General features: G+C 40.9%; 2 protein-coding genes and 1 non-coding gene across 5 annotated transcripts in view; 2 read left to right on the top strand and 1 right to left on the bottom strand.

Moving 5' to 3' along the window:
* Positions 1–607: 607 nt before the first annotated feature.
* trnad-guc (transfer RNA aspartic acid (anticodon GUC)) lies at positions 608–679 on the top strand. The gene has a single exon. It is a non-coding gene; the product is annotated as a tRNA-Asp (tRNA).
* A 285-nt stretch (positions 680–964) lies between these two features.
* Positions 965–11,898, top strand: part of tln1 (talin 1) — a 79,957-nt gene continuing 69,023 nt past the window's right edge. For 2 of the 3 annotated variants that reach the window (XM_088281507.1, XM_088281505.1), the window contains exons 1-2: positions 970–1,083; positions 7,042–7,322. The gene's annotated coding sequence lies outside the window, so the exon portion shown is untranslated. Of the gene's footprint in view, positions 1,084–7,041; positions 7,323–11,898 lie in introns of all 3 variants that reach the window. The other variant, XM_088281506.1, reaches the window with a different exon arrangement.
* Positions 3,932–6,092, bottom strand: LOC148319620 (uncharacterized). The gene has a single exon (XM_088281509.1). The coding sequence runs from the start codon at positions 6,003–6,005 to the stop codon at positions 5,103–5,105; it is 903 nt and encodes a 300-aa protein (XP_088137635.1). The 5' UTR covers positions 6,006–6,092; the 3' UTR covers positions 3,932–5,102.

Raw genomic sequence — 11,898 nt, 5'->3', positions numbered from 1 at the left:
AGGATGTTGTCCACGTGAATTTTGGTGCCAAATGATCGCCGTTTTTTGGGGTGTTCTAATAAAAATAAGTACAATGATTTCCAATGGAGAGTTTGTCATCGGCCCCTTAATGACTCACTGAAACATGGATTATCAAGGCTGGTCCTCTGCTCATCAGACACCCTCAGCACCCACAGGAACCAGCTCCAGGCTCAGCACAGTGGCCTTCTGCACCAGGCAGGCGCGAATGGAAGTGCTCTGTAATAGCTGGGTTCCTCAACGACTAGTTCCCTTTAAACTTCATCTTTAAATGGGGCAGCTTTTCAGAGCAGAACAAAAAGTTTGCCTGGTGGCAACATGTGATCTCCTGCATGTGAGGCGAACATGATAACCACTATATACTATGGAAATCACTGTGACGCATGGTCTTTTTTCAGACCCGACAGAACTTGCACAACAGCTAATTTGCGGGAAGAAAAAATAGTTTTCACCTTGTCGCGAAAAAGAGACCTGTCTCGTTTTGGAAACTGAGCCTTCTCCGTGATCTGTAAGAAAGACCATCGTACTGCCGCATTCTTCCGCGGATAGCAATGGCCAAATGTGAGTTGACACACCCGGTTATCTGTACTCCTCGTTAGTATAGTGGACAGTATCTCCGCCTGTCACGCGGAAGACCGGGGTTCGATTCCCCGACGGGGAGTTTCTTTTTAACTTCACCTTAAAATTGGACAGCTTTCCAGAGCAAATCAAAAAGCCAACAAGCCACATTTTCACACAAGGTGCCGACCCAGTACCCTCTTGCAAGTGAGGCATACATGATAACTACTATTGTAACGAACTCACAAGTGCATTTGTTTGATACTTTATTTTGAAGTTATAATTTGGATGCCATATGCTTTTAGTTTGGTGCGCTTCCGGTATGAGCAGGAAGTATACATTAACATTACGCTATTTAAGGGGGCGTTTCCAAAGGAAAGGAAAGGAAAGGAAAGTAAGGAGAAGGAAAAGTTTAACGATCTTGACATTGCCGATCAAGAAATCGGTTTTACGCAATCTAACGGAAACTTTCTAAGGCTGCAAGCACCTGGCTGGAATGGGAACAAGGTATTTAATTGTTATTTTGTTTCATCGTTATTTCGTTGGCCGTGATTTACCCATGCACAGGTGTTTCATGACATAATTAACTGCTGTCACTCTGACAATAGCGTCCATTTGTCGATTTTGTAGTATTGCGGGTTTTTGTTGTAACTTTATTTTCTCACGTATGGCCAAAGTAGTTACATGGATTTGATTGCATGCCGTTGAGAGCTCTCATTTATGTTTATTATGGTTTGTTTTACACTGTAGCTCTTACGGTGTTTCCACAATGAAATCAAGACAACAAAAGGAATAAAAGACTCTGTGGAACATCAGTACGCTTCACCATTGTCTGGCTGGGTTCGCTACAACTATACTATGAAAACAGAGCCTTCTGCATACTTGGGATCAGGGCCCGTCAAAAAAAGAAAAAAAATCGTCGGTGTTTGTATATTGTGGCGTCTTCGAAAGTCTCTCATCAGACCTCGATTAAATTATCACTTTTTCATTCTTACAAAACAGCTACTGTTGGCCGTAACCGACGCCAACTCTGGGCAAGTCTCTCAGTCATCAGCACAGGGCACAGTCAGCACACGCGGATTTTTCTCTCTCTCTCTCTCTCTCTCTCTTTCTCGCACACCCCTTCCGTCCAGTGAGTCGCGTGATGCATAAAAAAACGGAAACAACACAACTCAACAAAACACAAATGTCAACACAAGAACAGATAACAGGTAACCCAATTCGTTAAAATATAGTATCGATATAGATGCACTTTTCATTCAAATGAAACAGAAAACAACTCTCAGCATAAGTAAATTAAATGTATACCCTAAAGCTCTTCTCTCTTTTTTTAAATTCCATGTCCACCTGCAGGCCGCTGCCAGCCGCATGTCTGCCTCCTGAGAGTTGGCACGACTTTAGCGTGGCTCAGTGCTTCTCAATTATTTTCTGTTACGCTGCCCCTAGTAAGAAGGAAACAATTAGCGCCCCCACCCCACCACCTTCTCTCTCCTCCGCAACATTTTCGTTGCAAAACAAACCTACACTGTAGAGTTAATGCTCATTGCGCACATGGGCAATGAGAGCTGCACTGCTAACTACTGGAGTGGATGTGCAATTACACTTTATTGTAGTATCATGGAAAAAAGCATGTTCTCACCCCCCCAGTTTGAACAATATTACCTCCCTTGCTTCCCTATTGTGCCGAAGACAGCTGAGATCGGAAAAAATAACAAGCCAGTTCCAAAAGGGGGTGTGCCAATTTGGTGTAAATCTTATCACAAAAAAAAAAACTTAAATCACTATTGTCATTTTTTTGGAAGGGGGGGGGGGGTCACAGTCATTTTTTGGAAGGGGGTGGGAATTTTAGTACTGAGAAATTTCACTATAAAACAACAAACAAAAACAAAAACCATGCAACACGAAATAATGATCTAGCCTTAATTTGGTCGCAAATTACTTAGTGTGAAATCTGGGCATTAATAGTTGATAAAAAAGCTGGTATATTTGCAGGAAGCCATGAGTCTATTTTCTTTTTTTCTTTTGTTCAGAGTAAGGAGAATATTTTTTTATCTCTACTAGTTACAATGTGCAAGTGCAGTCTTGTTCGGCGAGCTTTAAAAAAAGTTCTCTTTTTTTTTAGTTTTATTGAACCTTTTAACAGACAATATAACAGTATGATAAATTCAGTTAAAATATTTAAACCATTACATATACATTGTGATATCATTCTTAAATGAAATACAGTGAACCCTCGCTACTTCGCGGTTCACCTTTCGCGGGTTCAGTGCTTCGCGGGTCTAAAAAATATTCGGGGGCATTGTAGTTTCGCCGAGCGACACGACGGGGCGCTGGAGCGGTTAGACGGCCGGCGTGCGCCGAAGAAGAGCGTGGGCGAAGAGGAGAGTGGACGAAGAAGAGCACGTTCCCCCGGGCACGATTTGGGGCGACGTTTCGCGCGGTTCGGACGGTACCAGAGCTCCGGAGGAGGCCGGCCGGCGTGCGTGGCAGTTAAGCCGAAGAGGAGCACCTCCCGCCCGGGCACGGGCGGTGTCAAGCGGCCCCTAAGTTTAACCGAATGGAAGCTCCGGAGGAGGAGGGCGGGTGTGTGTCACAGTGAAGCCGAATAGGAGCACCTTCCGCCCGGGCACTAGCGGGGCGACATTTCGCTCCGTTCGGGACCGTGCGAGACCGGCTGGCGTGCGTGGTAGTTAAGCCGAAGAGGAACACGTTCCGCCCGGGCATGAGCGGAGCGTGAGGCTGTCAGTTATGAATGAATAAATAAATAAATGAAAAATGCCACCTTTCATTTCACAGGGCACACCGGACGGCGTACCAGCAGGTAAAAGTCGAAGTGATTAAATAAATACAAAAAGAAGTAATTGAATAAATACAAAAATAATGGCTGGGGAATAAAAAAATAAGTTTTAATAATTTTTTTTTTTTTTGTTAGAACATGAATTTCATTCTCTCTCACTCTACCCGTTATTTTTTTTTTAAGCATTTTTGAAGGTGCGCCGCTACTTCGCGGATTTTCAGTTTTCGCGGGTGGTCTCGGTCCCAATTAACCGCGATAACCGAGGGTTCACTGTAGTCCCCCCCCCCAAAAAAGACAAAACAAAATACTCAGTAAAACTGTCTTTGGATATTTGTCACTAAGGTTTTAAAGGAAAAAGGCATTCAAAAACAATATCTTATTGCTTTTTTTGTTAATTAATTTAATAGTTATAAATAAATATTTGAATTCCAACAGGAAAGACACAAATTGTGGATGAACATTTTGAGAATATCTGTTTGTGAATAAAAATAATTTGCATAAAGAATGATGAAATTAATTGAATAGGCAAACTTCTTATCACTTGGGTTACTAGAATAGCAAACAACATCCGTCAGATTAAGAACAGAGGGTTTCAGATGCTTTTAAAGAAACAAAGCATTAAATCAGACCAAAATTGCTCTGTGGTCGCATAGTCAAAGAATAAATTAGATATTGGTTTGATGTCATTCCCACAGAAAGAGCAAATATTACTAGTATCAATGAATTTGGAAATAAAGGAATTTAGCGGGTGTATATTAGGTGAAAGAGTAAAATGTATTACCTTGGCTTTATTCGTAATACAGTATTTATAAAAGGTAAAAGTCATGCTTTTTTCCCAATTTATATCCACAATCTGAGAATTTAAAAAAAGGTGCAATTTTATTTTCTTAGTAGAATTTGGCGTATGTTTATTACATTTTTTCCTCTATTAATTCAATTCCATCTAGCGTTAGAATAGGAATAGTTGAATCAGACCATTAGGAATAGCATATACTACTAAATTAAATGATTTGAAAGGAATTGGGAAATTGTGTGCAGACATGAATTGCTCATAAAACAGCATATTAACAGATTCATCAAATAAATTTAGGGGATTAAATCATTTTTCGTGCCATTTTTGGGAAGAAACAGAAATAGTTGTTCCAAAAGAAAATTTTATGAGGTGAAAAATTATGGACCCACGCAAGAAGGGCCTGCTGATAAAGATTGGAGTTTGATAGGGAATTTCTTTGGGGAAAAAAAAACACTGAAGAAAATCAAGACTTCCAACTTTGCTGAAAATGTAGTTAAGAATTGAATTCAGATTCGAATTTGTAGAGACATTTTTAAACAGGTGATCTTAAATGTATTAAGAACACTAGAATTTAGGACTTCAAGACCTACCTCTGCTTTACAATTGGCGCATATTCTTGAGTATGAGAGTTATTTTTCCAAATGAAATCTAAATATATCTTATTTCAGTGACAGTAGACTTCTTCACAAAAAGAGACAAAGATGCATAAACCTTAGAGATAAACCCTCTGCTTTTGAGGAGTAACCTTCCTATTATAGATAAATCACTTTGGGGCCATAAACCAAATATCTGTTGAGACTTTTTTTTTTAAGTCCGTTTAAAAAAAGTCCACTTTTTTAAGCAAACATTTATTATTTTATCAGACATCAACATGAACATTTTTATTATTTTTTGCTAATTTACTTGACACGCACCCACTTGAGAAAAAGGTCTATGTCACAAGACCCTGTACAGATGGATCTGTCGCAGATCCTCTGGATCAGAGTCTTTCCCCACATATATGTTGTAGTCCAAAGGAAGCTCCTCCACCCAGCCATCCGGCAGCGTCTCCTGCAGAGGGTTGAGGGCGTTTTGCAAGCTGGGAACCGTCACCAGCAGAGAACCTCGTTTCCTGAACGTCTGCATAATGAACCTCCAGGCCCTGACTTGCTCACCAGGTTCCATGAAATACTCAAAGACATTGTTCATGACAACAACGTCGGCGGTCTGCAGCAGAGCGTCCTGCGTGCACACATCAGCGTGGACAATCTGAACTCTGGCGTCCATTCCGTACTTGAGCACCATTTTGTTCTGCAGCTGAACAAAGTCCTCACTGAGCTCCACGCCAACTAGCCGGGACGCCGAGCTGTACACGAACCCCCCATAGAGCACGGCACCCAGTCGTGACCCAACGTCAACCAGCGTGCGACCACTCAGGTCCGGCAGAACGTTTTGGAATAAGAAGAGCAGCTCACACATGGAGAACGAGTGCGACACAAAGTCCAGAGGCGCCGTGTTACAGGATCCGCATTGAAGACAGTAGCATCGACTCATCCGTCCCGCCTCGCAGAGGGCGTCCACGTGCTCGTCGTCGTACAGGAAGGCGTCCACGTGGACGGTCGGACGCGGGCGTTGCTGGATCTTGTGCAAAGCATTGGCCTCACACGGCAGCATGGCGTCCAGTGGCAAGCTGTCTCTGATGTCATCAGCGATGCACCTCAAGATGACTTGACTGTTGTCCAAATTCAGCTCATCCAGTTCATCTGAAGTTCGGATCCAGTCGAGCAGCTTGGGGAGCTGAGAAGGTTCGACTCTGCTGAAAAGCTGCCGGAGCTCACTTTGAGCTTCACGCAAGTTCATAGTGGCTTCGCCGCTGACTGTTTGCCACACTTCCGCCTCCTTAACCGCGTTACTAGTCGGACTTTAAAAAAAAAAAAGTCCTCTTGCTCATCCAATCATTTTCAGGTGACATCACTTCCGTATAGTTAATAATAACTATTATTACAATAACAAATCATCGTCCTCTTTATGTTAAATATATTTTCTTTTCATTTACAGACAATACAATGGAGGCTATTTTTTCTCCCTCTTCTTGTTTTTTTCTTTTTTAAACAATACACCCGGAAGGAAGTGCTACCACTCGAAAGTGAGTTGTTGATTCAGTGGACGTTTTTAAAGCTCCGCAGAATAAGGCATATTCAAGAACACTTTTGTGAACTGTTTCATCCCTAATTTACATATAGATTATGTTTAGTTATGTTTTAGTTTTTTTGTGTTCAATTTATGACCTTAAACATAATTGGGGAACTACCGTATAAAAAAAAATAAGAATTTTAGAAGAGGGCAAGTTTTTCACGTTACTATGCATACGCACGTGCATGCGTGTGCGTGTGTGAGAGCGTGTGTGCGCGTGAGTGTGTGTGTGTGTGCGTGTTCAAATTTGGTGATAGAAAATGTGATGATTGATTGGTTGATTGATTGATTACAGCTAAAATCCCAAAATTGGTTATTGATTTTTCCAAATCGGGAGGCTGAAAAAGCGAGATCACATTTATTCTAATTTTTGTAGCAGTATATTTTTGTAGTTTTTTTTGTTTCAGGTTCCTCTTATTTTTAACAGCTTATCGCCTGAGTTTCTTTACAACATAAAATAAATTGTCTATTTTTTCCAAAATGCTGGTGCCTAAATTGCCAATTTCAATTGCCAATTCTGGAACGACCCATCTTTCTAGTCATTGAATCCAGCGTTATCTGAGCACATCCCCAATATACCACCAGATGGCGCAAAAGTAAAGATCCTCGCGTCACACTTCATATGTTCCATAAACTCTTAGATTATTTGTTTTGATATTGCTCATGTCATCACTAATTTACTATTGCTATTCCACGGTCACAGATTTGCCTCAAATCTGGGAGAAGTAATCGTCCTGTTGATCGACTCTTCGTGACGCGACACCGCCCGCCCCACTGCAGTCATGCAGTCTGCATCCAGGGAGGAGTTTGCAGCTACCACTACCCTGAGCGGATTGGGAGGGGAAGTTAGAAAAAAAAGGTCGCAAACTGCCTTTTCTCCCTGCTCAAACCTCCCCTGTTTCCTGGATTAATTGAAATAATCACAAAATCGATTCATCGAAATTCCGAGGACACTGTCGGCGGCACTGTTAACTGCGCGCTCAGGTAGGATTTATGTTTTCAACTTTGAAAAGTTTCCACCGTTCTTGCAAGAAGTCCTTGACGTCACCAGGGACTCGGTGTGGAAACGGAATGAAAAGTTAGTGACGCGGAATTGTGTATCAGTAGCATTTGTTGCAGTGAAAAGGTAATCGTGTGTATTCTTGGATGTTGAATTCCTACATAGTAGGCTCACAGCGGGGTGTTGTGCTCCTGCATGGCTAGTGGAGGCTAACTGCGCCTTTCCTCTTCATACTCATACCGTAGCTGGAGGGTCTGTAGACTCGACTCCACTGTAGATCTCACTATGACGTGTGCAGTCTTTTATTGAAAAGCAGACATCTGAAGTTCAAGTACAGGGATGACGAGCGTGTCTTCTTATGCGCCTGTCGTGGAAGCTCACGTTGTTGTAATGTGAACATTTCCGTATTTCCATTTTTTTTTTTAAATCTTGAGACGTTTTGTTGAGGTGGCTGGAGTTCCGCATACGATCTAATATTATTTCATTTGGGTTGAAACGAAGCTAAGCCCGGGGCGTGTTGTGCTTCAGACAAAGCTATATAGCCTCTGGGTGTCAATTCTCACACCGCTATGTTGAGAGGGTGTGACAAGTGTGGAGGAATTTGCGTTCATACCTTTTTACTTTGATAAGTAAACCATTGTCATTGGGCTAAAAGGCAGATTTGTCAAAATCCTGTATGGGCATCTTGCATAAGCACACTTTGGCGCCTTCTTCATTGTTTTATTCACAGGCAGGCCCGTATTAATATAATAGTTCCACTTATCAAAATCAGCACAGTAGTTATTTTAGGCTGCAGCTCACCGATGTACTATTTTGCTGTGATCTGCACATCTACTGCTGTAAACAAACGAACATACATTTGTGGCCTAAAATAACTACAGTAAAACATTAACATGTTATGTGACTTGGCAGTAGTGATGTGATGGCTCGTTTTCATGCAAGTGGATAGAAAGGGCCACTTTGGATAGATAGTCATTCTCTGATAAGACTGACTTTGTTTACTTGGCTAAATTAATAGAATTGCTGACATTGTTTCTTTGGTTTACGTTTTAACACACTTTATTGTGTAGTTTATGCAGTAAATTTAAGCCAATCTTTGGCCAAACCACATCTGCCTATGTGCGTACTGTGTCAGTGTGAGACGGCCGATGATGCTCTTTTCAACTGCTTCGTGGTGGAGGGGCTTGTTGCTACTTGCTTCCTGCAAGTATGGAACAAGCAGAGTGGTAAAAAAAAAAAAGGATAACTTTAGAGCACTTTACTACACGTATGTGTGGGCATGTACCTTTAACTATTGACTTTAAAAAAAAAAAAAAAAAAGATATATCTTACATTTTGAGCAGTTTGGTTTTAATTTGTTTTATTGAAGTACAGTGTCCGTGAGGGTCTTGATAGGTGCTAGCAAATTGAATTTATTATTATTATTATTATTAGTTACAGTTGAACCTTTAACAGACCAATTGGGAGAAGGGCTCGTTTAGTAGAGCCAGTTGTCTATTACGTCAAAGTACTTTTTTTTCTTAGCCTAAAAATGCAGAGTCCAGGACAACATTATTGTAAATAAATATAAAAATACAGCGTCAAACCTTTTCAAGAGTTTCAAAGTTCATCCAAACGTACCTTGTTGGTGCTGAGGGGGAGGATAATGGCATGCAACTGGTCGTATTCATGAGCCAAAATGTTAGCGCTCCGTTATGATTAAATGCCATAGATAAGGGTGTTACAAAAAAAAAAATCTGTGTATTGTAACAAAAATAGCATGTTGGAGAAACATATGCACGACTAGTTTCTAAGGAAAAAAAAGCCACAGATATGAATAGGTAGGTATGTCACACTCATTTAGAGCGGCATGCTTATGGCGATGCTAAGCTAATGTCCTTGCATTCCATTGCCTTTTATGGGACAGTTGCCCCTGCTAACATGGCTGCAACGCATATACATGCATTGCTCTTGATGGGATAGTCGCCCTGCCAACATGGCCGTCACCTTGGCCGACTTTTTAACCGGCTCTCGTCTACTGTAATGCGGATTATTCATGACAAGAGGGCAGCGCAAGCTTGAAACATATGACCAGTCTCAGTCCAGTTACTGCAAAATGTAGCCAATTCTGGAACTAACGGACTTCGACAAGTACGTTTTGAGTGCACTGGCCAGTGACCACTGTTTTCTGTTTGTTGTTAACAAACCGCTTTACATATGATGTAATATAAATTAGAAAATTAGAAATTAGAAGACAAATTAAAACACATAAACACATGTACAATATATACCAGAAGAACAGATGTGAAATTTAAGGCACATTCCCTTCTTTTAATCATGCAGAGTGCATTACAAAGTAATCTAGGTCCAGAATATTGGAAAACAAGTTAAAAAAAAGTAAGCCAGGAAACAGCTTTTTAACTGCCAGCCGGGCACTTGTTGCTAATGCTAATAGCTAGCTGCTAGCCACTAACGCAGAGACTTGTGCTTTATCATACAATGACAGCATAATTAACGAGCGTTTTTCTTAGCATACCAAATGGACTGAATATGATTTCGGGATGGGGTTGTGTTGATGTTGATGGCAACTATGTAATGTCAATAAAAACTGCTGTAAGGCAAGCTGAAATGTCTAAAACTGAAGTCAAGTTAGCCATTACGCAAGGCCAACAAAGTAAAATTCTACTAAGACTATTGCATTGGCATCAATGACTCAATGCATTATTTGATAAGCTTTATTTTTAAGTTAGCCTTTGTGGAGACTTTGTGTTCGTTAATTATATTCGCTGCTTCCTTGACATGTATCTTTGAATGACGGTGTCGGGACACGAGGCAGAAAATAAATTCTGTCTCATTAATTTGACCACTCATTGAACCCCAAATTGACAAAATGCTCCCATACATGCAACTTATGTGAACATGAGCATTTTTAACTTCCTCTGCTACTATTATAGGAAATGCGAACTAATGTTGCCTTAACGTGCCTTAACTTTTTTTTGTGGCCGTCCCGAACCATGTAGCTTCATCCGTACAGATCTACCTGAGAGGCTCTATGCTCGTGCATACTGTATAAGCTCTTCAATAATAGACTGTCGACACTTTGCTATTTCAGCCATAGATAGATGAAGTGTTGTCGTAAAATATATGTCCATCCATTTTCTTTACTGCTCATTCTTATTAGGATCGTGGGTGTGCTTGAGCCTTTCCTCGCTGACTTCGGGCGAGAGTCACTTACACCTGAATTGGTCGACAGCCAATCACGGTCCACATGTAAACAAACAACCATTCACTCTCGCATTCAAAACTGTGGTCGATCCAGTGTCTTCAAGTAACCTAACATCTATTTGTTTTGAATGCCAACCCCGCAAGCACAGTCAGAACATAGAAACTTCACAGCGGTCAGCCAGAGCCCTGATATGATCCCACGACCAGTCGACCACTGTGAGGCGGATGTGATAACCAGTTGGCAAAGCTGTTAGAACTTGAGGTTGATTCATCACTGATCAAGTGTTACGTTATTAATACGGATGCCTCGCTAAAATCAATTGGTGGTGGGTTCCCACAGCAAACTTAAATTGTGCCTCGAGTGTGCGTGGGTGTGTGTGCGTGTGTGTGTGTGCAGGTGTGTGTGTGCGTGTGTGCGCGTGCGTGTGTTTCGGAAGTACTTACACACCATGCACGCATGCACAAGAGTGTAATAACATTAATTCCATAGCTGCCATTTCAATGACATTCGTAACAAACCAGCATGGCTTGAAATCCCTGCTTGGTGTACTGTTTGATTCTGTTTCTCGAAATATGACACAGATTACTTGAGATGTTCTATACCACTTTTTTTAACCCGATACCGGTACGAGTCTTCAACTCTTGAGTTGTTACTGATACCAAGTAACAATACCATTGGTACTTTTGATACATAAAAGTTCCCTCAAAACAATGACAGATAATTTTAATGAAAGACGTACTGTATAGATTTCCAATGATGGTAAAGACACTCGGTTCCCAGAATGCATTGCATTGTTCAGTACATTTAATTGATCATGTTATAAGGACATGAACCCCCGTCATATATGTGTGTGTTTGCATTAGTAGTAGTTGAATGTGTGTCATATTTAACTGTTTCGTTTGCTTGATTGTATAAGTTGACTATAGCTTGTGTGTAAAATAGTGTCACACAAGTCAATTCCTACAAAGCATTAATATAAATCTTTGGCCCGATACAATACCCAAGAACAAAATGTTCAATTTAAGGAGGTGCTTAAGTAAACATAAAATGATGCTCAAGGATGAAGAGTGCACCAGATATGACAGCCTCTTATGAAAGGATAGGCACGCTGGCTTCTGTTTGTGATATGTCCAACAAAGAAATTGCCTTAAAATTTACTTTGGTGTCAGGAACTCCAACAACTGTGACTTTTAAAGGCTCAGGGAAATTAGCTCTTGTGGAAGTGCCATACAGACACAGGACACAGAAATTCCAACACTGAGGAATCACCTTTCAGTAGTATGGTAAAACCATTAAACATAAACGTTGTAATTATTGATATATTACAATTCATAGATGCGTCCTACAAAAGAAAT

This window comes from Idiotropiscis lumnitzeri, chromosome 18, assembly GCF_059441095.1.
Source record: "Idiotropiscis lumnitzeri isolate Australia: NSW breed Sydney's pygmy pipehorse chromosome 18, RoL_Ilum_1.0, whole genome shotgun sequence".
NCBI lineage: Eukaryota > Metazoa > Chordata > Actinopteri > Syngnathiformes > Syngnathidae > Idiotropiscis > Idiotropiscis lumnitzeri.
This window is presented reverse-complemented; position numbering and strand designations above follow the sequence as displayed.